The sequence below is a fragment of the Dama dama genome, chromosome 13 (assembly GCF_033118175.1).
Source record: "Dama dama isolate Ldn47 chromosome 13, ASM3311817v1, whole genome shotgun sequence".
Taxonomy (NCBI): domain Eukaryota; kingdom Metazoa; phylum Chordata; class Mammalia; order Artiodactyla; family Cervidae; genus Dama; species Dama dama.
The window spans coordinates 41,314,603-41,339,647 of record NC_083693.1 but is presented as its reverse complement, the minus strand read 5'-3'; the positions used below and the strand labels follow the sequence as shown (position 1 = coordinate 41,339,647).

The following is a 25,045-nucleotide window of genomic DNA, read 5'->3' as shown; positions in this document are numbered from 1 at the left end:
TCGTCTTTGTAGCCCAGGAGGCCTGGTACAGAATACTCAGTTAATGTTTCTTTGAGTGCAGGATCAAATGAATGAGACAAAGACAGAATGAATGAACAGAGGACAAGAGTTGTTATTGTTAGATCACTCAGGCGTGTCCAACTCTTTGGTACATCATCAACTGCAGAATGCCAGGCTTCCCTGTCCTTCACTATCTACTGGAGTTTGCTCAAACTCATGTTCATGGAGTCAGTGATGTCATCCAACCGTCTCATCCTATGTCACCCCCTTCCCCTCCCACGTTCAGTCTTCCCCAGCATCAGGGTCTCTTTCAATGTGCGGGCTCTTCTTGTACGACAAGAGGGTAGACTGTAAACTCTCCAGGGCAGGCACCACCACTACCGTGTGGTACCGTGATCCCCAGTGCCCAGCACAATGTCTGGCAGAATCAATGACCAGGGTCAAGTCCCCTTTACCTCCTCCCAGAGCCCCAACCCGACCATTCCCCTCTTCTTCTTGGTGCTAGCAAAGACAAGACGCTGGTCTCCGCCAGCCGCCCAAAGCACGACGGAACCTGATCGTGCCTACTCTAGTTCCCCGTCACTACAGATGCAGAGTCTTGTCTTTCTTCCTGAAGCGAGTCGCCCAGGACAAGGGTTCTCCTGGCCCTGTCCGTTTAGGGTATGAGGACCCGTAGCAGCCCTTATTCCAGCCTGTTCAAGCTTTTTCCAGGAGGGCACCGCTGGCTCTGGGGCCCCCTCCAGAAAACAATCCCCAGGCGGCGCCACGGCCGCGTCCGCCGGAGCGCTGGCGGGGCGGGGAAGCGGGAGCGGGGATCTGCGGGTTTCCGCGCACCCTTCCTCCTCCTCCCGTGTCCTGGCTCTGGCGCTCTCCTTGTAGCCTCGCACGTTGCAAACTTTCAGAGTTTTCCTCACTTGCGTCACGGAAAAGGCAAGAGGGTGACGGAGGCCGGGAGGCGAGGCGGCTGCTGGAGAGCTCCCCCGCGCGGCGCTTGAGCCCCTCGGGGCGAGAGGTGTCTCCCTGAGAGCGCGGACAGGCTGCGGGGGTGCGGCTGCCCTAGGGCTGTCCCCGGAGGCTGCCTCTCGTCCGCGATCGATCGTCTCCTTGCTCTCGCATCCCGATCTCCCCGCGAGTGAGCGAAGGCGCCCGCCACAAGAGAAAAGAGAGGAGTAGGCGGGAGCCGGGCTGTTGCGTCCCAGGCCAGCGGGAGGGCGGAGCCGGGCAGTCCCTGGCCAGCCAGGACGCACGGAAGTGCCGCGGAGTTTGTCCAATTCCCCAGCCTGCTTTCCTTTTCCCTCCCTCTCCCCACCCCTCAACCCCCCTCCCCGTCCCCCCGCCGGCTATTCCCTCCTTCCTCGGGACGCCACCTCCCGGAATCGCCTTTTTTTCTGTTGTTTTGGATCTGGCTTCTCGCTGACGGCGCCGAGGAGCCGCGAACGCTAGAGAAGAACGCGGGCTCGGGGCGCAGCCCGCCGCCCACCGGCGGGATCCCGCAGGGCAGAGCAGAGGACGGACGGACAGACGGCTGGACAGACGGCCGGCCGCACCATCACCTCTCCGAGCTCACTCTCCAAACTCCTGTTGAGTGTGTGCGTGCACGCGAGGGGTGAGGGGTCTACGTCCGGCTCGCCGGGGCCGGTTACCAAGGGGATTACCTTTGGACGGGGGTCCTTGGACTCAGATCAGGGTCATCTTCAGGCTCAGAAACTGCTGAGGAATTAGGCAAACAAAAGAGGCCACTCAGCTAGTGGCCAGGAGTCGCCTGAGCGCCTCGTCGCGTCCCCTCCTTTCCCCCGGGTGGAGGCTGGCCGCTTGGGGGCGGGGAGAGGGCACCCGAGCCGGCTGGGGGCTGGGGGCCGGGCCGGGCCGCCGGGTCGCAGAGTTGGCCGGCCTGTTGTGTAAGCCTCAGTCCTTGTTTTCCCGGCCTGGCTTGTTGTGAAGCCGGACACATCCACCCCTGGATTCGACTCAGGAGGTTGCCGATTTTCTCCTTGCCCCTCTTGGATTTTCTGGATTTTTGAAAACCCAGTGGCCCAGGAAGAGGAGGAGGAAGGAGGAAGGAGATCTGCAGAGGAATGTGAGAGCCTCCAGAGGCCCAGGCTGGAGGAGCCAGAAGGAGCTGGGAGCCAGAGCTGCCGGAGTTTCTGGGACGGTGGTTTCCCAGTGATTCTCTTCTATTTTAGAACATTGTTTCAGCGGAGAGTGTCCAATTTTGCCTGCTCAGGGCTGGTTTTCTCCTAGTCACTTGACTTTTCTTCTAGGAGTGGGAGGAGGAGAGACTCTCCCGTGCAGGGGCTGCGGAAGGAAGGGAGGAAGACATGAGCCCTCCCCGCTCACAGGCATGTGCCAGCAGACCTGGTAGGGCCGATTCTGGGCCGTGGACATTGCTTTGAAGAGAGGAAGGCTGGATACCCTCTGTGGGTGCTCAGACCCCGCAGTAAGGACTGAGAGACTGAGGGCTGTGGCCGGCCTTGAGCTGCTCGTGCATCCTCAGACACCCTAACAAGTGTCCTCAGTTCTGGACAGGACTCTCCTCATCGTTCTCTACCACTGGCCCAGACATGGCACTCAAAGGGCGAGCCCTCTATGACTTCCGCAGCGAGAACAAGGAGGAGATCAGCATCTGGCAGGACGAGGACCTGGTCATCTTCAGCGAGACCTCGCTGGATGGCTGGCTGCAGGGCCAGAACAGCCGTGGGGAGACCGGGCTCTTCCCTGCCTCTTATGTGGAGATCCTCCGTTCTGACACCGGCTCCAACCATGCCGACTACTCCGGCAGCCCTGCAGGCTCTCTGAGCACCCAGGTGAGCTTGTATGACAGCTCCAACACTTCCAGGAGTGGTGGCTTCCTGTCAAACCAGGGTAGTTTCGAGGAGGACGATGACGATGACTGGGATGACTGGGATGATGGATGCACGGTGGTGGAGGAGCCACGGGCTGGTGGGCTGGGCACCAACGGGCACCCTCCGCTCAACCTCTCCTACCCTGGTGCCTACCCCAGCCAACACATGGCCTTCCGGCCCAAGCCGCCGCTGGAGCGGCAGGACAGCCTGGCCTCTGCCAAGCGAGGCAGCGTGGTGGGGCGCAACCTCAACCGCTTCTCATGCTTCGTGCGCTCTGGTGTGGAGGCCTTCATCCTGGGCGACGTGCCCATGATGGCCAAGATCGCTGAGACATACTCCATTGAAATGGGCCCTCGCGGCCCCCAGTGGAAGGCCAACCCCCACCCGTTTTCCTGCTCCGTGGAGGACCCCACCAAACAGACCAAATTCAAGGGCATCAAAAGCTACATCTCCTACAAGCTCACACCCACTCATGCCAGCTCACCTGTCTACCGGCGCTACAAACACTTCGACTGGCTCTACAACCGTCTGTTGCACAAATTCACTGTCATTTCAGTGCCTCACCTCCCGGAGAAGCAGGCCACAGGTCGCTTTGAGGAGGACTTCATTGAGAAGCGGAAGCGGCGGCTTATCCTCTGGATGGACCACATGACCAGCCACCCTGTGCTGTCCCAGTATGAGGGTTTCCAGCATTTCCTCAGCTGCCTGGATGACAAGCAGTGGAAGATGGGCAAACGCCGGGCCGAGAAGGACGAGATGGTGGGCGCCAGCTTCCTGCTCACCTTCCAGATCCCTACGGAGCACCAGGACCTGCAGGACGTGGAGGACCGCGTAGACACCTTCAAAGCCTTCAGCAAGAAGATGGACGACAGCGTCCTGCAGCTCAGCACGGTGGCCTCGGAGCTGGTGCGCAAGCATGTGGGGGGCTTCCGCAAGGAATTCCAGAAGCTGGGCAATGCCTTCCAGGCCATCAGCCACGCCTTCCAGATGGACCCCCCCTTCAGCTCTGAGGCCCTCAACAGCGCCATCTCTCACACGGGCCGAACCTATGAAATGGTTGGTGAGATGTTCGCCGAGCAGCCCAAGAATGACCTCTTCCGGATGCTCGACACACTGTCTCTCTACCAGGGCCTGCTCTCCAACTTCCCCGACATCATCCACCTGCAGAAAGGTAAGGGCCAGTGTGGGCTGGAGACCCTGACAGCGTCTGCGCTCTGCAGGGCACAGGGGCTGTGAGGATGGCCTAGATGGGGCAGAGCAGCTCAGCTAGTCTTTCGGTCTCTGTCTCATTCGTTCATTCAGCAAGGGTGTTGAGTACCTAGCAGATGACAGGTGCTATTCTAGGTACAGGATATTTATGGGCAGGTCTGGTCCCTGTCCTCATGGAGTTCACGGTTTACCTTCTTGTCTGTTCATTCATTCACTCACTCATTCATTCATTCATTCATTTTCTCTGTTTCTGTATCATTTACTCATTATATATCGAGTCCTTCAAGTTATTAGGTTGAGTTCTGGGAACATGGAGCTGACCAGGGCCCAGGCCTTGCCCTTGAGGAGCCCACAGGCTTATGGGGGACATGGACACAGACCCAGATAACGAGAGCACAGAGCGTAGCCTATTTTCCCACTTGTCACCAGCTCACCTCCCTGCCTTTGCAACTTCAGAGACTGTTCTCATGGCTGCACATCCTATCTATGAGTTTCCTCCCTATCTGTGTTCAGGAGGGGTGGCTGTCCCCATTCTGCAGACGAAGGAGCTGTGTCCACAGAAGGGTGGCTTGCACAAGGAGTCCGTGGCCTCGCTGGGACTGTCCCTTCCTTTTGCACCTCCCCAAGGACACATGCTTTTTGGCCACCTCCCAAGCTCAGCCGTGTGTTCAGTTCTCACGGTCTCCTCCCTAGGGGAGGGACAGGATGGGTCCCTGTTACCGTGCGGCTGTCAAGGAACTGCCAGGGAAGTGACTCATAGCCGGGTCACCGAGGGGCACCCGGAGTGGGCTGAAGGAGAAACCGGGGGTCCAGGGCACTGCCCACGTGGTCCATCCGATTCCCGCTTCCTGAGCCTGGCTTCTCTTCTTGCCTGAGCACTGAGTCAGGAGCTGACCCGGCAGGTGGCTGAGTCTTGCGGACTACAGGCAGGGCAGGAGGGAGGTGTGGTCCTCCCCAGGGCTGCTTGGTAACTCAGGAAGAACGTCTGCAGGGCGTGGGGCTGGCTCCCAGGCCCCTGAGCCCTGAGGTCAGGCCTGGCTTGGTGGAGAGTTTTCCTCTGGGCGGGGTCAGGAAGCCGGCTCTGCACTGAGCCTGGGGAACAGCAAACATCACCGCCCTACCTTGGTCGCTGGTAGCAAACCAGCCTTGTTCTCCTTTTGTTGTTGTTATTCAGTCACTAAGTTGTGTCCGATTCTTTGCGACCCTGTGGACTGCAGCACAACGGGCTTGCCTGTCCTTCTCTATCTCCCAGAGTTTGCTCAGATTCATGTCCATTGAGTCAGTGATGCCATCCAACCATCTTTAGGAGGTTAACTTCTAAACCTTCTCCAGCTTCCAGACTCTTTTCTCCCCTTACTGTCTGTCTCTTCCTCCTTCTCTCTGCTTTTTTTTTTTTTTTTCTTCTCCACATTCCTCTTTGCCTCCTTCCCTTCTTTCAGCTTCAGGAGACATGACCTGAGTTCTGGTCTTGGCTCTGCCCCCAATTTGCTGTGTGTCCCTGGGCAGTGCCTTCCCCTCTCTGGGCATTAGTTCCTCAATCTGTAACACAGACTGGACACTGTGAGCTCTCAGGCCTTCAAGGGAGTGGGGTGGGGGAGAGAGTCCTGGGGAGGGTCTGGTCAAGGACAGAGTGATACCTTAGTTTCGGCTCTGAGTTCTGGGCAGGGACAGGGCAGGGGTGGTGGCTGGGGCCGGCTGGCCCACTGGGGCAGGTGTTGCCTTGTGCGGAAGTAGAGCCACGCTCACTGCTGCACTAGGGCCTGGGAAAACTGGTTCAACCAGCTCCTCGGGTGGCGTGTTCCTGTGTGGGCAGCAGGAGAAAGGTGAGCAGGGGCACAGTGATGAAACAGCTGCTGCCATGCGTGTCTGGGGACCCTCCACCCAGGGCAGAGCTGGGGGTGGGAAGGCAACCCTGTACTCAGGGCTCCCAGGCTCCCATTAGAGCAAGAGGGAGTAAAGGCAGTCTGGCCTTTCTGACCCTGGATCGGGGGGACAGAGCTGAGAGAGGCCACTTCTGAGTTTCCACTGGAGGCTAAGATGAGGGGCCAGTGGTCCTCTGGGGGTGATGTATTCAACCTCAGACAGAGGCCGCACCCACCTTCCCTTACCCAGAGGACGCCTCCCCATTCAGCCAAGGGCTTTGGGGCTTACTCTTCCACTTTCTAGGCTCTGTACCACCACTCCCAGCCCTGTGTGGGGCAGGTACTACAGTGGTTAGGGAGTGGGGCTTGAATTTGGCTGAGACAGAATCGGGCAGGCTTTGGGGAACCACAGCCTGCCGCGGAGAGAAGAGGTCCCATGGTGGCCCTGTGGATAGAGACCTTTCACAGAGGGAGGAGCAGGAAAGTTGGGGCCTGGGTGCCCAGGATGCTGTCAGCCTGTTCATACACTCTAAAACATCGTGAGCATGTGGGAGAGGCTTTGCAAGGAAGGAGACAGGAGGCCTGGTAGGGTTTAGGAGACCAGAATTTGGACAACTGTTGTCTTTGAGGTGACCCTGATTGAATTTCCTCCCCTGAGAAAGCTTAGGAAAATGGGCCACGGAACCCATTTGGTGCAGAGTTGAAGCCCACCAGCCTGGTCTGCTACCAGCCTGGTCCCTGGAGCTCAGTTCAGGGGTTTCTCCTAAAGGGAGAAGGGTAACCATGTGATTTATCATCCAAACCAGGGCAATCTTGTGGGGGGAAAAGAGAGCCTTGATAATAGTTAACCTGGGACAGCAAAGGGAAACAGTGACTGTCCAGGGCCCCTGCCTGAGAGCCAGCCAGGGCAGGACTCTGTCCTAAGACTCGTCACAAACCACGGAGGTCAGTGTGGGTCCCTCTGTTCTCAAATGAGGGGCAGTGAGGGGGGCTGATCATCAGAGCAGGAATTGGAACCCCAGTGTCTCTAACTATACAGCCAGGCTGTTGCCACTGTGCCAGACAGATGGGACAGGGAGGTCCCTGAGGGGTGGTGCCTGGGGTAGACAAGCCAGAAGGGGAAGGACCAGGGAAGGAGTTGAGTACTCTCTCACCAACTCAGCTGGCATCCTCTGTGGACTAGAGGCAGGCCCTGGACCACACAGCATGCATGGAGGGGTCATGGTGCTTACAGGTTGTCCAAGGCAAAGTGGCCCTTGCAGGACCAAGTTCTACCCTGGGGGAATAGGTGGGTTTAGCCTCTGTGCTCTGGGCCATCACCTAACTTTCCTTCTGCCTCCCCTCCTAGGCTCCCATGAACAAAGAATCATATGGCCCTAAGCCACCACCAGCTGGGTCTTGGCTGTGAGTGAAAAGCAGTTTGCACCTAGCTACACATAGCATCTGGAGCTCTTATCTTGTCAGGCTCCATCCCAAGTGCTTTAAACGTATTAGTTCAATTAAACCTCTGCTCTAACTAGAAGGCGGGTACCATCATTATCCCATTTTACTGATGTGGAAACTCTAAAGTGCTATATTGCCCTGAGCAGCTGTCAGCAGCATCATATGTAGTCCAACCTGTCCTGTTTGACAGTGGGGAAACCTGCAGTCCTTGTTGGAGGTGACACAGTGGATTAGGACCCAGACCTCCTGCCCTCAACCTAGGGTAGGGACAAGATGGATTCAGGTGGGAGTTTAGGGAACATGCCTGAGACCCTGGGGATCTGAAACTCCAACCTTCCCGTCCCTGTTTCTGGGATCCGGCCTACAGGACAACTGCCAGGGCAGGAGGTGCCCAGGGTCCTCAGCTCTCAGGGTGAGTCCTAGGTGGAATGTGGTGGGGTGAGGGGGGACTGGCCCAAACCCTGACTCCCAGTTTGTCTCTGGGGTGCGTTAGTGTTAGCTGGTACCAGTCCCACATCTGAGTCACAGGGTGGAGGGTGACAGAGAGCAGGGTGGGGCCTCCTCTGGCCCCCATAGCCTTTGCCCCCCATCCCTGGCTCCCTGCCTGTCTGTGGATACCTAGCAATTGCAATAGATTCATTCCTATTATCTGGGCCTCAGTTTCCTTCCTCTAGAGCCATGGGCTTGTGCTTAGTCGCTCAGTCATGTCTGACACTTTGTGACCCCATGGACTTTGTAACCCACCAGACTCCTGTCTGTGGGATTCTCTAGGCAAGAGTCCTGGAGTGGGTAACCATTCCCTTCTCCAGGGGATCTTCCCAACCCAGGGATCAAACCTAGGTCTCCCGAGTTGCAGGTGGATTTTTTACCATTTGAGCTACCAGGGAAGCCCAGGGCCATGGGCTGTTTAAGGCCTTAAATAGCTTCTCAAATGCAGGTCCACCCCCACCGCACCCAGACTTTCTCAGGAAGGTGGAATCCAGGCTGGTATGTTCCCTTTGCAGAAGCCTAACTCTAGTTTCTTTGTCCAGCTATTTTCTACCTTTCTTCTTCTGGTTCTTTCTACCCCTTGGGACCTTCTCAAATTCCCTAGTCCATTGTCTGGATGTCTCACGTATGTGCCTGGAGGACCTGGCCTGGGCTCCCTGCACTAGAAGTGGTGTCCACTCCCCGCTCTGCAGGGCTCCCTTGGGGCCAGATATCCCGCACTTTGTGGGCAGGAAGGAGGCTGGGAGCCCCTAGACAAGTCCTTTCCCACCAGGGCCTGAGTTTCCTCTGAAGAATACTGGCATGGTGGTGGAGATGAAGGTGGCCGTGGGGGTGGGGGCTGGACAGCTGTCCTCTAAGGCCGCTCCAGCTCTGAGGCCTCTCATGAGGGTCTCATCTTGGTCCCATGGTCAATCCCTCTCCTTCTGCCCGGGTCTGGGCGATCAACCTGGGAAAGGGACCCAATTTGGAAGAATCTGAATGAATCAATAAGGATGAAACCAGAGGCAAGAAGAGGTGGTTCAAGGAAGGTGCTGCAAGGACTGAGTGGGCTGGGAGCTGGGCACTGCGGAGTTCTTTTGGGTGCTGTGTGAGCAGTCCTGGAAGTGTTGCAAATGTGACTCGGCCTGCCCGAAATGGCGCTATTTGCTGATTAGCCATACACTTGCCACCTTCCACGGGTACTGCTCCCTCTAAGGGCAGAGTTATTTCCAGCACATAATAAATGCTCAGTAAATGCGTCCTGAATGCATTGAACAACTTGAGAGTAAACAGACTGTGTTTCAAAGGTCCCTGAGAGGCCCCCTTAAGGAGGAGGTGGGAAGCATGAAAAACAAGCCTGTTGCTCATGTGCAGTGGGTGCTTTTGAAGCGCTCCGGGAGCATGCTGTCCTCTGTGCCAAGCCTGCCCACCTCCATACTCTTCTTCACACGGTGGATTCCCTACAGCCCTGAGAGGAGTGCCTTGCTAGGCACAGGCAGACTGCCTCCCCAGCTCAGCAACTGCCCACTGGCTTCAGCGTAGCATCAGCCAAGTGCCCATTAATTCAGAACTGAAATCGTTTCACCAGCTGCTTGTTGATTCACTCAGGTTCTTCCAAATTGGGTCCCTTCTGCAGGTTCATCCCCTGACTCCCCATCTGTCACCTGGTTATGACAATGGCCTCCTCTAGTCCCCTGGGGACTGGGGTGAGGAGGGAGCAGAGCTTATATGTGAGATACACACAGAGGAAAACTCCAGGTGGCCTTTCAGCCTCTGTTTTAGAATCAGCAGTGTGTTGGGGGCAGGGAGAAGGATGCTCCATGTGGGAGTGGCACCTGATCAGAGCCTTGAACTATGCATAAGGATCCAGGAGGCAGAGATAGGGAGGTAGGAGAGAAAGGGTGAGTTTGATGAATATGGGGTCAGTGCAGAACAGGTGCAGGGGTCAACTCCCAGAGGGCCTCCCAGGCCAGGAGAACGGGGGACCTTGCTCTGCAGGCCAGAAGGAAGCCAGAGGAGACCTGGAGCTATGGGTACCAGCTTGGCTGCTCGTCAGGTGCCGTAGAGAACCTCTCAGAGGTTGGGACTGAAGTGGGGAGACCCGTGGGGGGGGGCCTGTTGTAGCAGTCCAGTGAGATTGAATTAGTTTAGCAGACACGTGTCAGAATCTGCGTGGGCTAGGCTTTGTTCTAGGTGCTAGAGACATTGAGCTCATACCTGGAGAGATGCAGTCAGAAAAACCACAGAGAGGGAAGAGCTGTGGTAGAGGGAAGCCCAGGACGCCTGAGAGCATGGAGACACACCTGATGCACTGGGACCGCCCAGAAGGCTTCCTGGAGAAGGTGATATCTGAGCTGAATGGGGAACCAGCATGAGGGGTGATGAGGCCTCTGGTGGATGGGGACAGCCTGGTTGTAGAAGTCAGTACAGCTCGCAGGGTTGTGACTGGTCAGGTGTGTGCTGCTGGCGGTGCCTCAGGTTTGGAGGGAAGCTGGCTTAGGACATGCTGAAGGTGAGGGTTCGGGGACATCCCGGTGGAGACATCAAGTGGCTGGACCATGGGTCTGGAGTCCAGGAGGGGGGCCCGAGTTGAGCCGGTGAGGGTGCTGTCTGCCCTCGAAGGGTCTCAGGGCAGGGTTAGGGAGCAAATGGGAGCGACCGGAGCCCTAACCGCCCTTGCCCTCCGCTCTGTCCGTGCCAGGCGCCTTCGCCAAGGTGAAGGAGAGCCAGCGCATGAGTGACGAGGGCCGCATGGCGCAGGAGGAGGCTGACGGCATCCGCCGGCGCTGCCGCGTGGTGGGCTTTGCCCTGCAGGCCGAGATGAACCACTTCCACCAGCGCCGCGAGCTCGACTTCAAGCACATGATGCAGAACTACTTGCGCCAGCAGATCCTGTTCTACCAGCGGGTCGGCCAGCAGCTGGAGAAGACGCTGCGCATGTATGACAGCCTCTGACCGCATGGCCCAGGCCCTCGCCCCGCCCCCGGGGCTTTCCCACACCAGCAGTGCCTGGAGGGCGGGGAGTTGGGGGTGGCCTCTGGAGGAGTCATGAATATCCCTGGGAGAGTCCCCCACCCCTTAGAGTTGGGGGCACAGCAGGGATGAGAACAGGGCCAGGAGCCCTCCAGGCCCAGGCCTGGGCTGCTGGTCAGTCATTTGAGGCCAGGCCGGGGTCTTAGCTTCCCCTGGAGCCTTTAGCGCATGCCCACCTGGCCACTTCCCCCTCATTTGTTCGGTAGACATGCGGGCTTGCTGCGGCCCCAGGTCAGACACTGGGCATCCAGGGCTGCGACACGCCTGCTCTTGTCCCCAGTTGAAGTGGGGGGTCAGACACAGAAGCAGGCAGGGGCAATACAGAATGATCGATGGTAAGGAAGGGGCTTCTGGAAGCTTGTGGAAGGGACCACTCGTTCTGCCGGTCAGGGATGACTCCATGGAGCAGGTGACGTGGGAGCAGTGTGTCTTGAAGGATGACAAGAACCTGCCAGACAGTGGGGACAGTGGACCGGGAAGGCATTCAGAGAAGAACAGCCTGGACAAAGCTGTGGAGGCATAGAAACACCTCTTCTCCTCTCCTTTATCTGTTTGGTGCCCCCTTGGTGTGATAGAGGGCAGGGATCTGCCTGGCTCCCATGCCCCTGTCCCTGCCCTGCTCCCCGCCACCCCGCAGGAGGGGCTGCAGGCCAATTCCCTCCTGACTCCCCCTTCACCAGCTGAGCCCCCTCACTCCCTGGCTAGGGACCATGCAGCATCTTTGCCCTGGGCTCAAGGTGCTGAGACAAGCCACAGACCGCAGGATTTTGGTGGTACCAGCCTGGAGGGCACACCCACAAGTTACTGGGTCTTTGAGTTCACCAGCCATAGCTCTCACACTCCGGGCAGGCTTGGATCTCCGGCTCCCAGGGGCCAGCTTACCCGTCGCCCCAGGGATCCTGGGCCCACCTGCCCGTCACCAGGCTCACTGTGATGCCATCCAGGTCCTGGGGGGATTGTGCTGTCTCCCACTCATGTTTACATCCTCGAGGGAGCTCTTCCCACACCCCCCAGGCCGGGGTATGGTCGGAAACTGACAGATGCCACTGCTGGCCCTCCCGGGAGGTCATGGCTATTTCTGGCTGCTGCTGCTTCAATCTTCATTCTTTCTTGTTTTCTTGATAAACCTTTTCCAATTATGATAACAAAAGTATGACTCCTTATTTGGATCCTGGAGGGGATGAGGGTGGAGGGAAGGATGGAGCTCTAGTTGTCCCTGGGAGCAGCTGGACCAGATTCTGAGGTCGTGATGGGCACAGCATTCACCCCAGAACCTCAAAAGTTGGTGGGGAGAGGGCAGTGCAGGTGGTTGGGGCTAGCTGGGGACCTCTGGGTGGCCATGGACCCCAGCTCAACGCAGACCCTTCCTAGACCTCACTCTCCTCTTTTCTCAAGTGGGTGGAGTCCTGCCGGGGGTTTGGCTCTGCCGCTCTGTGATCCATGACTGAGGGTCACATGAGGAAGGGACAGTCTAGTCCACAGGGGGTTCAGTCTCCCCAGGAGGCCACATCACAGCCTTGCCCCCAGGAAAGCCCAGTCCAAGAGAGGGGGTAGGACTCAGACCCTGTGTCCTTCCCCGGGCCGTCCAGTCCAGGGTGCCCAGCCCTGAGTGGCTTCCTGGTTGGAAACTGAGGTGGACCCCCCAGCTGTGCCCTTGGGCGTGTCCTAGGCAGGATGGACAAGAATCTGTTTGCACACGGGAAAGAGGAGGGCTGGGAGGTCAAGGTCCTCTTGGGGCAGTGGGGACTGGGTGGAGGGAGGGCTGCTGGGGTCCGGGCATCAGGGGAGGCTTTGGCTGTGCTGGGGGCTGCGGGAGCTCACGGCAGTGAGATGGAATAAGGGGCGGCAGGTATAGCAGGGTAGAGGCAGTAAAGGCTCCCAGATCCAGCAGAGCGTCCTCAGAGGAACTTCTGGAATGGGCCCCTGGCCCTGGGTCAAAATTAGGTCAGATTTGGGACTTTCTGTGGAATTTTCCCCTCTCTTCTCCCTGCCCTCCTTTCATTTTCCAACCCATCCGAGGACCTTCCCACCCTTAACCTCTTCTCAGCTTCAACCTCCAGGCCGCCTTCTGCAGTGAGCTCTCTGACCATGGGGAGAGGCGGGGGTGAGGGGTTGGTCTTCCCAGGGCTCGTCTGTGTTGAGTGATGGGAATGCTCTTAACACCAGTGCCTGGAGAGTCCCCTGTTCATGCTTCCTGCCCTGGGAATAGCGTCACCTCTTGTGTTTCTCGAGAGGAGGGACCACCTCCCACACCTTCTGTCCTCAGGGTGAGGGGGTCTGGTCTGACACGTTTCTCAGGAGGGGCTGCACCTAGGAAAAGTATCGAGATGTGAGGTAAGGGAAGGGAAGGACAGGCCAAGCCTCTGAGGTCTCTAGGCTGGGATGGACATCTGTGTAGTGGAAGCGGGGATGTCACAGCCCTTCTCTCAGTGTGGGTCGGGGTGCTGGGGAATTTGAGATTGATCTAGGCTAGCCGGACTCTTTCAGCAAGGGCTGGGGGACCAATGTGCATGGGGGACCAGTCTGGTGGTGGCTGGGCCTGCTGGCCGGCCTCAGTCACACGCCAGGCAGATGTTCCAGACTGAGCTGGGCCCAGCAGCTTCCAGTTTCCTCCCTTGGGAGGAGGGTGGAAAACAAGGCCTCTCTTTCTGCCCTGGGCAGCTACCAGGACCTGGAGGTGGGGGCCAGGGGACCCCGAGCCCCAGTCTTGGCCCAGCCCAGGGAAGGAGTCTGCTTTGTGGCCTCATATGGGAATGGGGATGGTTCTGTGATCCCGCATCCTATTGCCTCCTGGGCACAGGAGGGCCATGGATCACGGGGCCACTGCTGGGCCACGGCTGTAGCAGAGCCAGGTCTGGTCACAGACACGGTTGCCCAACCCAAAGCAGATGGAGCCGCACAACCTGCCCATGGGCACACAGGTCACACCTGGCTACACACACACACACACACACACACACACACACATATGCATGGTCACATGCTGACACACCTGCACTCCCAGCCACAGTGCCACACAGTCACACCTTCCCAGCCACGTCCACACTTGCCCACACCTACATGCATGTTGTCTGTCTCAGCCACTTTGTCACTCATAGCCCCACCATAGTCCTGTGCACACAGGACTCACCCAGGGGCACACACGCACCAAGACATGCATGGCCACAAAGTCACACATGCACATAGCGAAGGTGTCATACACATAGATGCTCATAGACTCGGCCTGCATCACCTCCTGGGGGAACTAGTCCGGATCCTCCATTATCTGACACCACCAAGTTCAGTTCCTCGTTGCACAGATGGGAAACCTAGCTATATCACCCAGCAGGGATGGGGTATGCTCTGGGGTCGGAGACCAGTTCCCAGTAGGCTCTGTGGCCTGGCCTTGGCCACTCCTGGGCAGTCCCTGGGGCCAGGCTGCCTCTGAAGGCCCCTGGCTGAACCCACTCAACAAAGCTCCAGGCATCTCGCATCTAAGAGCCAGGATGTGGTGGGCAAGTCCCAGGCCTGGGCGGGAGGAACATTCCTGCACCATCTCCTCCCCAAGCCTGCAAGGACTGGGCCCGCCCTGCCTGCCCGCCCGCTGACTCAGGCCTCCAGGAGCCAAGCCGGCTTGGCTCCCTCACCCACCCCAACCCACCCCAACCTGCTTCCCCACCACTGCGGCTCTGATCCCTCTCTCTGCTGCTTGGGGCAAGAGGAGATGGTGAGGCCTTGGCAAAAAGACCATGAGGAAGCATAAAAATTCACCTCCCCCAGATATAGCTCAGAAGGGCTGATTGTGAAACCCCGCTCCGGGCTTTGGCAGAGCTTTTTTCCTTTGGTTTTGTTTGGTTAGTCAAACCCCAATGCAGTCTAGTCTGTTTAAAAAGCAGTGTCTCACACAGTTGCGTTCTCCTTGGTCCACATGGCAGCCCTGGTAGGCAGTTATGCCATTTCACAGACAAAGAGACTGAGGCTTGGCCCGAGAGAGGATGCGACCTGGCTAGGATCACACAGTGGGTCAGGGGTGGGGCTAGACTTGAACCCAGCTCTCTGGCCTCATTCCCTAAAGTCACCTTGATTAACTCCAGAGGGGTTGGCAGATCTTAGCTCCATAGGTGTGAAAGAATGGGAGGCTGGCAAACTAACTGCTGAAATGTGCAGGGACTTTGAGGGTGGGGTGACTCCCGCCAGCCCCCCAGGGATGAAGAGGCTGAGGGCGGCATTGCACAGTGAGGTCTGCAGTGACTCAGGGTCTCCATTTACAAATGAACATGTGCGAGGAACATCATTTCATTTTTCTGTAATGACCTGAATTTCCCTTTTGCTTTCTCATTAACCCACCCAATAGAAAAGTAATCTGAAATCAATCTTGGGACCCTCCTTTCCTCAGGGAGGCATGTAAGTTTTGGGGTTGGCACATTTGAAGACCCTAGGCAGACCCCTGGCACTTTGAATTTTAGATGCTGAATCCCTGATCCTATCACTCATATGAAATTTTGCCTGCATTCCTCATTAAAGGTCATTCATATATAGCTACTTGAGTTGGGTTCAGTTAATTACTTGACAGTGTCTTGTCGTGTAGATATTTAATTAAATTTTATTCATTTTGATTTTGTCTTTATTTTCTTTTGCTTTTTGGTGTTTTGCTACTTTTTGTCCACCTGGCTACAAACATTGCTGTGGGTCTTGCAGAGCCCTTGGACCCTGGCACTGGGCCTGGGTGCCCTCCATGGTCCTAGGTTAGCACCGGACCTTTGGCTCATCTTCCTGAGTCTCCTGCCTTCCCACCACCTGCTCCTTTGATCCCACCCTCAAGCCTCCATGGGTCTGGCCCTTTTTCAGTTTGGGGCACTCCAGGTTCCCTCAAGTGTCCTCTTGCCTTCTGGGCCTCAGGGAACCTCAGAGTGAAAGTGAAAGTGAAGTGTTTCAGTCATGTCTGGCTCTTTGCGACCCCGTGGACTGTAGCCCGCCAGGCTCTTCTGTCCATGGGATTCTCCAGGCAAGAATACTAGAGTGGGTTGCCATTTCCTTCTCCAGGGGATCTTCCCAACCCAGGGATCGAACCTGGGTCTCCCGCATTGCAGGCAGACGCTTTATCCTCTGAGCCACCAGGGAACCTCAAGGGGCTGGCAACATCCTTCCACAGCCTCCACCGCACATCCAAGCATCAGGTGCTCTGGGAAGCTGTTTAGAGACCCTGTGCAACCCTTTGTCTTCTGAGGTCTGGTTCTGCCTGGGAAAGGCATTCAAGTCCCCACTGTGCCTGGATCTCCCAGCATCTGGGGCATCTACCACCCCCGGGGCAAGCGGTACCGTGGTGGACAATGGATGGCCAGTGTTTCACAACCACCCAATATGCAAGAGATAATCAACATCATTTCACAGACCGGGAAATAGGGCCCAGTGAGGGAGGTGCAGAGTAGCAGACTGGTGTGAGTGGTACCCAGGGTCTGGGCTACATCTGGTGGGGAAGCAAATGGCTGATGCCTGAGGTAGGAGCTGAGGGCTGGCTGGTGCCTGGAGGTACCTGAGGCCTCTTCTGGGCTTAGTCCCTTGGCTGCCATTGGAAGGAGTGCTCTGGGTGAGGGTAGCATGAGGCTCCAGCACACAGCCCTGCTGCCCCCCAGACACGAAGCCCCTTTCCCTCCACCGCTCAGAGGCAGGATCCGCGTGGCTGAGTCTGAGTACAAATCCACTCTACACCTGCTTGTCGTTGGGATGTTACTCAACGCTGCCATGCTTCCGCTTCTCCATTTATAACAGGAATTCCAGATGGCTATGGGGGGGTCTATGAGCCAAACACGTCAGCAGGACAGTGCCTGCACATAGCCAAGGGCCCAGTAAGGAGCAGCTGGGATTACCAGCCTCTGAGCAGCCCTAGAGACAGGTGGGACCAGGAATACCATTACCCCACTACATGAGTGAGAAAACTGATTGGATGAGCTCTCTAAGGCCACCCAGTGGGTGGATGTCAGGGCTGGGCCCGAGTGCACAACAGCGGCCACTGAATGGCTGCCACGTGCTGCTCCGTGCTGGGCACTGGCCTCAGTACCCCCGTAAACTGTCTCCTTGCTCACCATGGTCTGGAAGGTGAGAACCACTTCTGGACCTCTCCAGCAGACGGAGACTCAGAGGCAGAGTCACCTGCGTGAGACGGTGCAGCTGCTTGGTGGCAGGGAGGACTGACTTCTGCCTGGACACAGCCGTGCCCTTCCCATGGCACCAGGCGCCCTTCCAAGGCTGGCAGGCTGGTTGGTGGGCAGGGGTGGGTGGGCAACTGTCCTATGGCAGAGAGAGTGCAGGAGTGCTAGAATCGAAGGGAATCACGGGGGAGGTGGTGGGGATTGGTGGAGGTGACCATGCGCCTTCAAGGCGTTAGGTGGAAAGGCAGAGGGCTTGGCCCACAGAGAGCGCTGAGCAAATATTTATTGAGTGATCATTTTCTGTGGGCTTCTCTGATGGCTTAGATGGTAAAGAACCTGCCTTAGGCTGGGGTATGGGAGCAGGATCTGAAGGCAACTGGACAGATGAGGCTGGGGGCGGGGCGGGGGGGGGGGGGCTGGGTTCTGGTGTCCAGGAAGAATGTGAGTCAGAAGCCTCCTTGTTCGAGGGGCTGACATGGGAGGCGGTGGTGAGGGTTGGTAAGGAAATGCTAGGACTGGGGACCCTGTGGGTGCTGTGGTTGAGCTGGAGAGCATGGGGGCTGCAGTCCTGGGGCTTCTGTGTGGGGCCGGGTGGGGCAGGCAGGGTGGGGCGAAGGCTCTGTGCCTGGTGTCCCAGAGTGTGTGTGCATCCCCCTGTGTGCTTGCTGGGGGGCTGACGCTGGGTGTGAGGTCCCCACCGGGGTGCTCTTTGCCTGTAGCCAACCGGTTGCACATCCTCCCCACTGTGTCCCTAGCCCTCACTTCCAAGCTCAGGTCCTGCTTTGGAATCATGCTTGAAAGTGAATATGAAAGTTGCTCATTGGTGTTCGACTCTTTGCGACCCCATGGGCTATACAGTCTGTGGAATTCTCTAGGCCAGAATACTGGAGTGGGTAGCCTTTCCCTTCTCCAGGGGATCTTCCCAATCCAGGGATCGAACCCAGGCCTCCCACATTGCTGGCAGATTCTTTACCAACTAAGCCACAGGAGAAGCCCAAGAACACTGGAGTGGGTAGCCTCTTCCATCTCCAGGGGATCTTCCCAACCAAGGAATTGAACCAGGGTCTCCTGCATTGCAGGTAGATTCTTTACCAACTGAGCTCTCAGGGAATCGTGCTTAGCTTCTCTCTTTTTCTCGCTTTACATCCACCCATGAGCAAAGTGCCTCAAAAGAGACCCCACATTGGATCCATCTCACCATGAGTCCCAGGCCAGTCCCATGCTTGCCCAGACTACTGTAGTAGTCTCCAAACACTTCTGTTGTCTCTTCCTCCCAAGGATCTAACAGGAGCCAGAGTGAACTGTGTGTCTTTTTTCTTTAATATTTATTTGTTTGGCTGTGTTGGGCGTATATATGTGTACCTGCCACATGTGGGCACTTCCTTGCGGCCACTACAACTACTCTAGTTGTAGTTCATGGGCTTAGTTGCCTCTCGGCTCGTGGGATCTCAGTTCCCTGACCAGGGATTGAACCCGCGTCCCCTGCATTGGGAGGCAGATTTTTAACTACTGGATCATCACAGGAGTCTCCAGAGTGGTTTTTAAGACCATATTCTAAATCAAATCACATCTGTCCCGTGCTTTCGACCTCCAGGGCATCCTGCTGTTCTTAAGAGAGATTCCTAACTCTTATTACAGCCACAAGGCCCCTGTGATCTCACTGTAAAATCCCGTGTATTTTGGTCACAGAATTCCAGACCTACTGAACTGCCATTTCTCAAGCTTGTTATACCTCAGGACCTTTCCATTTGTGGGTCCCCTCTGTCTGGAATGTTCTTTTTTCTGCCTTCTAAAAAAAAGCTATATGTAGCATCTAACTTGGGCACTTTTAAGTACTTGTAGAGGAGACTGTGTGATATCTAGAGTTTGCTGGAAGCAAGGAATGCTGGGAGTAAGACACTGGCCCAGGGTTGATAATTGTTCTTCCTCCCAAATGTTTGTGTGGTTTGAACCTCAGTTAATTCAGGTCTTTGCTTAAAACATCACCTCCTTGGAGAAGCCTTCCTTGACTTCTTAGTTCTAGTGCTTTGTATCTTTACCCTGCCTCCCCCCCTCTTCATTTTACTTATTATCAATTGCCAATTAAATATGTACATGTATTTAACTTTTTATTTTGGAAAGTTGCCAGCATATACAAAATAGAGAAACTAATACAGTATCATGGATCGCTGTGTGTCCATACCTGAGCTTCAACAATTATCAACCCTGGGCCAGTATCTTACTCCCCCACATTTGTTGCTTCCAAAAAACTCAAGATATCACACAATCTCCTCTGCAAGTTAGATGTTAAATATATCTGTTTATTAGAAGACAGCCTTCAGAGGACCTGGGGTAACTCTGTTGTGCCCAGCACAGTGCCTGGCTCATAGCTGGTGACCCAGAATGTCTACATGGCAGTATCTCGGGTCTCTGGGGAGAAGGTGTGTGTGGGTTCTGGTTTGCACAGGTCGGCTGCTGTCAGGGAGTCAATCTGCACATGTCTGCATGCACGGCCGCATGTGGCAGTCCCTTAAATTGTGTGTGTGTGCACACACGTGTGTGTTGCCGCAGCAGCTGGTGGCTGAATGCATGCTTCCCGGCTGATGTCATCTCCCACACCCCCTAGGAGCCAGTGACTTGCTCTGGGGAGTCGTTCCCTCTTCCTAAGCAAAGTGTGGGTATGAATGGGTGGGAGGGATCAGATCCTATCCACTGCCCCCACCCCCACCCCGCCCTACTTTAGAGGGCTGGGTTCAAGGCCAGAGTAGAGAGCCCCTCCCTGCTCCTCTCTGGTTAGCGGGAGGCTGTGCCGTCCTAGCCGGCCGAGCAGGCAGCCTCCTTCCCTCCCTGCACTGCACCCTGCCCTGTTGGCTTGGCTGGGAGGAGTGTGGGGTACATACGTGAGGGTGGTGGTGTTCCAACCTGACCAACTCTTCAGGCTCCTCGGGTGACTCCTGGGTAATTGGGCAAACAGGGCCACTCACACTGGGGGTGACTGGGTGCAGAGCTCTGGTCCAGGTCTCAGAGTCCCCCACTTCCTACCCTGGTTCTGCGTCATAAGAGGTGGACCCTGGGGGCATGGGCAGTGGGAAGGAGTGCTTCCAGCCCAACACCAGGCTTACTCTTGGGGGCTGCTTCTGCTCAGACCTGGCTTCCACAGGAGCGTCTCTCAGTCTGCCCCCAGAGCCCTGTCGGCTCCAGGGCCCGTCTCCTCCTCGTTCAAGCTCTGCATCATCTTCCTCCCTCTTAATACTCTGACTTAACCTCAGGTAAGTCCTCTGATTCAATGGGGAGGCGGGAGGTCAGAGTGGGGCTGCTGGCTTCTCCTACCTAGAACCTGGCCCCTTGCTGCACACCTCACTCTCCTTGCCCAAGCTCAGCAAAGCACATGCTCCCACGTCCATATTCTTCAGGTGGGAGATGCATGCATCTGGCCTTCCAGGAAGACTGAACATTTGTTCAGCACCTACTATGCACCAGGTACTGTGACGGCTGTGATAAATTACAAAGATCACAGTAACACCAACCTGGAAGCACCTACAGCAGGCCAGATCCATGCCAGGCAATTCAACAACAACTGCTGTTACAACTGCGACTCATCACAGTGTCAACATTTATTGACTGTTTGTTTACACACGTACTGAGTGTTCACTGCGTGTCCGGGGCTCTTCTAAGAGCTTTGCCACAGCCATGACCCTTTGAAACAAAGCCTTGGTCGGTTGCTCTGCTAGGTCCTAACTCAGGCAGAGGAGCGGGAGCTGGCTTGGGCCTCTGGCTGGCCACATTGCACAGATGCTGGAAGGGACAGGAGATGGGGCAGAAACGAAGCAGCGGGGCTCTAGGCAGAAAGCAGATGGCCTGCTCCTCCCAGCGGCTCTATCCTCTCCGGTGTCAATGATCCCATCACGAGTTAAAACAGGTGGGTGGACTTGTACAAGTTCACTGGGCTGGCACAGTCTCCACCTCTGCCCTCCCTCCTTCAGTTCATGGATTCCGCCCCCAGATTCTGAGGTCCTCAGGGCAGATGATGGGGCAGAAGGGCGAAGGTCCTGAGGTCTGGAAGCTTCTCGGAGTCCTCAGACCTTGCCCCAGCCATCTGTGCAGGTGCCACCCTCTCAAGGCAACCTTTTAGCCGGGTTGACTCAGAAGGGGCCTTTCCCCCGAGTCACCGCCTTCCAGGAGTGCCCAGGCTCTGCCAGCCTCGCCCACCTGCCTGCTTGCTCAACAGCCCTTTACAACAGGCTCCACCTTCCTCAACAAGACCCAACAGGGTTCCCCCTGCCGCTCTCTGGTTCTTGGCGGTCTCTGCCCCGGTCAGCATGGCTGGCAGCCCTGGCCCACCTGTGCTTGCCCTGCTGCCTTTGTGGGAACCAGGAATCCCACTGCTGGGAGAGGCATCCTTGGCGTCTGGAGGGGTTTGGAGACTTGAGGAGGCCAAGCTCTGCCAGCGGGTTGCTGTGTGACTGTGGCAAGGCATTCCTGTAAGGTTGGGACTCTGAGCCCCCAAGCTGAATGCAGGCAGTCCCGCAGTGGTTAGACCAGCTGGGCCAGGAAGGTTCTGGCAAGGGGCTGGAGTAGCAGGGGAGCCTGAGTGGTAGGGGTTCTAGTTTGTTTCCCCCTCCTGCCCTGTGTAATCCATTTTGACTCTCTCTCTGGTGGGCTTCCACATTTAACTTGGTCCAAGTGTTCTGCCCATGAGACTCTGAGCAGACAGACCTCAGGTCTTTGGGTGGGAGGGAGCCATGGTTTGGGTGTGGAGGGACAGAGAAGAGTCTGGGAGGGAGAGAGTCAAACCTGCCCTTTAGAAACCTGAGGTCTGCCTGGGCTCGGGAGGGGAGGCAGGAGCCGGAGCAGCAGTGGGGAGCCTCGTCAGCTCTCCTGGGGGATGAGGGAAGCTGGGAAAAGAGGTCTGGGTGGGCCTGGTGGTGAGAGACCTCTTGGGTCTGTGGGGAGGGGCTGTATTCTTGCAATAGATGTTTCCTGACCATCTTTGCATGCCTCGCATTGGGCTGGCATGACCCTGCCCCGAGGGAGCACACAGCGTTGAACTATGCTTCCTACAAGGTGTAGACCTCCTGCAGGGAAGGGCTGCAAGGCTGGGACCTTCTCCCAGGCTGGGGACCTCCGAGATCTGGGAGGGGAGGGGACTTGGGTGCTCCAGAGACAGTCCCAGTAGCAGGGCAGCACACAGGCTGGAGGTCAGAGTCAGCGTTTATTTAGGGGAGGCAGAAGAGTTAGCTTGGAAGCCTCCGTCCAGCCCCTCCTGCTCCCCACCCTCTCCACCTTCTATGGAGAGCTCTGGGGAGGCCCAGCCTCACTTCCTGATCATGCTGGGAGGTAGCGGGCCAGCGGCTTCTTCCCTCTTCTGACTGCCGAGCTCTGCCCTGGAGGAGACCCAACGCACTGACTGGTAACCTTGGCTGGACACCTCCCTTCTTCGTCCCTCCCTCTGCAGGTGGGGAGGGGCCAGGGAGGGAAGGACGGGCTGGATCGCAGATGGCGGGGTGCACAGAGTTGCTGCACTGGCCAGGGACCTGTCTGTCGCTGGGAGGTAAGGGTGGGAGTGGGCAACTCCTTGCCGACTCTCTTCGCTGGATCAGACTTGCCTGCCAGCCTCACCCCTGCTTCAAGGACTTAGACAGCCTAGCTAATTTCAACTTCAGGACTGACACCTGAGCCCTTTGTGACCTCACAAAGCTTCAGAAGGAAGCCTTGGGTGTAGCTCCAGGCTAAGGGCTAGCTGAGCTGGCAGTTTCTAGGTTGGGGGCCCAGAGAGCCATGTTAAGGTAGAAAAGTCACTTCTGGGCCACTGGTTGATTTAAGCAAGGGCTGCTTCTGTCTTTAGGGGCTCCCAGGACATCAGAAGGGTGAAGGAACACAGTACCACCCACCAGTTATCCTGGTGGCCACAGGGGGCTCTCCGAGGAGTTGGCACCTTTTATGACGACAATAGCCATCAGTTAAATACTGTACCTCATTGCACAGAGAATGCACATGTGAGCAGTAGGTGGGCTGGGCATGCTCGGCCTTAGCACTGCGTGGCTGCTCCTGGTGTGGAAAGACCCAGCGCTCTGTAAGGAGAAAGGAAGCAGCCAGAGCCGGAGGGCCTCCCACCAGCCAGCTCACGCCGCTGGGTTAGGGCACACACGGTGTGGTAGTTACTCACTGGCATGTCTGGGGCTCTTCAGGAAGGTCTGGGTATATTTCTGTTTGCTTCTCCCACAGGATTTTTGGCACCAAATACCCTTGCCAGTGCCTGAATAATCCCAGCGGTGATTACCCAGGCATGACATTAACTATGAGAGGACCTAGGATGGGGCTGTAGAGAGAGGAGTCCAGCACGTCTGGTTGGCCCCATCTTGGCTCCAGTCACTTGTCAGGGCTCCCTCACATGTGCCAGCCAGGAACAGCAGACCCAACCTGAGAAATTGGTGGTGTGTGTATGTGTCAGGGGGTGTTGCTGCTCAGGTACCTCCAGCCCTTTAAGATCTGGAATCTTCAGGGCCCAGAGGAAGATGCTAACACCCTTGGCAGTTCCCATTGGTCAGGAGAGATTGGTTGTGGGGAAGGAAGACCATTTCTCTTCCTTCCTATTGGAGGACAATGGTTCCAGCTCTGCGGGTTCTACAGCTGCCCCGGCAACTCCACTTAAAGGGCCAGCTCACAGAATGAGGAGAGGGGCTCAAAGGAAGCCCCCGGCCCTTTTTTTTTAGCATCTAAGAGGCTAAACCACTGAGGGTGGTGGGCAAGGCTTCTTCCAAGCTGGGGACCTGGGCCCCTCTGGCAAGCCCTACCCTGCTCCCCACACCCCTTTCCATCATCTTTCCTACAGTGGGGTCACTTCCCCACTGTGCGGAAGTGAGTTTGGACCTAGTGATGGGCCGAATATCCCAGGTACCACATGGCCAGCTCCTGGGACCGTGGGAGGACCATAGGCAAGGGGCGCTCAACTCTGGAGTTTGGGTACTTATAAGTGCATGTTTGTGTGTGTGTGTAGGGGGTACACAGGCAAGTATGTATCTCTGTGTTGTGTTTCTGAAGGTCTGAAAGTGCACAGCTGTGAGCACAAGCCCACACTGTGTGTGTGTGTGTGTGTGTGTGTGTGTGTGTAACAAGGTCAGAGGCTCCCGGACATTCCTGAGTGCTTGTACACAGGCTGGCGCCTATCCTCAGTGCCTGGGAGGAACCAGCTCCTTAAATGAAGGAATGGTGAGTTATTTTGTAAAGTGGGTAGCAACCTCCTTAAGTTGGGGGTGCTTATCTGAAATCTGCAAGGGATTTACCTAATAAACCGAGGACCCGTGTTTAGAATGGGCTCAGGATGGTGTGCCAGTCAAAGACCCTCTCCCAGGTCCTGGCAGAGACGCTGGCACAATGCCTGGGTGCCAGCCCACTGTCCAGCCCAGGCTTGAAGGAGCAAGAGCAGTATCGGCCTGTGCCAGCTCGCTGGGGGCAGGGCAGGCTGGGCCACGTGAACAGAGAGGGTGTCGTCAGGCCTCTTGGGGGAACCTGAGCCGAGCCAGATCCTGCCTGGCGGGTCCGTCACCTTCATCTCAGCTTACACTCCCAGGGAAACTGGCTGCTCTGGGTGGAGGCTGGCCCTAGATATCAGGGCCCTGAGGATGCAGCCTTGAACTCCAGAGAGAAGCTGACCAGAGAGTGGGGCGTGGCATGGAGACGCCCTTGGCAGGGCCCCTGGGTGAGGCTGGCATGGGGTGGATTGGAGAGGCCAGGCTTGAAAAGGAAGCCAGAGCCAGGACTCTGAGCTCCGGGTACAGAGGGATCTCTGCAGAGCCGCCACTTATGGGTCCTGGCCACCTTCCATGAAGGGGAGGCTTTCAATGTGGCAACAGGAACTGGCTGTGCTCAGGGTTCTTCGTCTACCCAATGCAGGAGACATGAGACACAGGTTAGAACTCTGGGTTGGAAAGATCCCCTGGAGTAGGAAATGGCAACCCACTCCAGAATTCTTGCCTGGAAATCCCCATGGACAGAGGAGCCTGGTGGGCTACAGTCCGTAAGGTCGTGAAGAGTCAGAAAGAATGAAGTGACTTAACGTGCACGCATGGCTGCCTGCTCT

General features: G+C 56.8%; 2 protein-coding genes across 3 annotated transcripts in view; one reads left to right on the top strand and one right to left on the bottom strand.

Annotated features, from left to right (window-relative positions):
* Positions 1–1,787, bottom strand: part of SNUPN (snurportin 1) — a 43,862-nt gene extending 42,075 nt beyond the window's left edge. The window contains exon 1 of the mRNA XM_061158954.1: positions 1,656–1,787. The gene's annotated coding sequence lies outside the window, so the exon portion shown is untranslated. The remainder of the gene's footprint in view (positions 1–1,655) is intronic.
* On the top strand, positions 613–15,375 carry SNX33 (sorting nexin 33). Of its 2 annotated transcripts, XM_061158952.1 has the most exons (3): positions 613–1,589; positions 2,262–4,014; positions 10,527–15,375. In XM_061158952.1, exons 2-3 carry the CDS (start codon positions 2,562–2,564, stop codon positions 10,778–10,780), a joined length of 1,707 nt encoding a protein of 568 aa, XP_061014935.1. In that variant the 5' UTR covers positions 613–1,589; positions 2,262–2,561; the 3' UTR covers positions 10,781–15,375. The 2 variants fall into 2 exon arrangements, with proteins under 2 accessions (XP_061014935.1, XP_061014934.1); XM_061158951.1 differs by lacking the exon at positions 613–1,589 and having other exon boundaries at positions 2,009–4,014.
* The last annotated feature ends 9,670 nt before the right edge of the window (positions 15,376–25,045 follow it).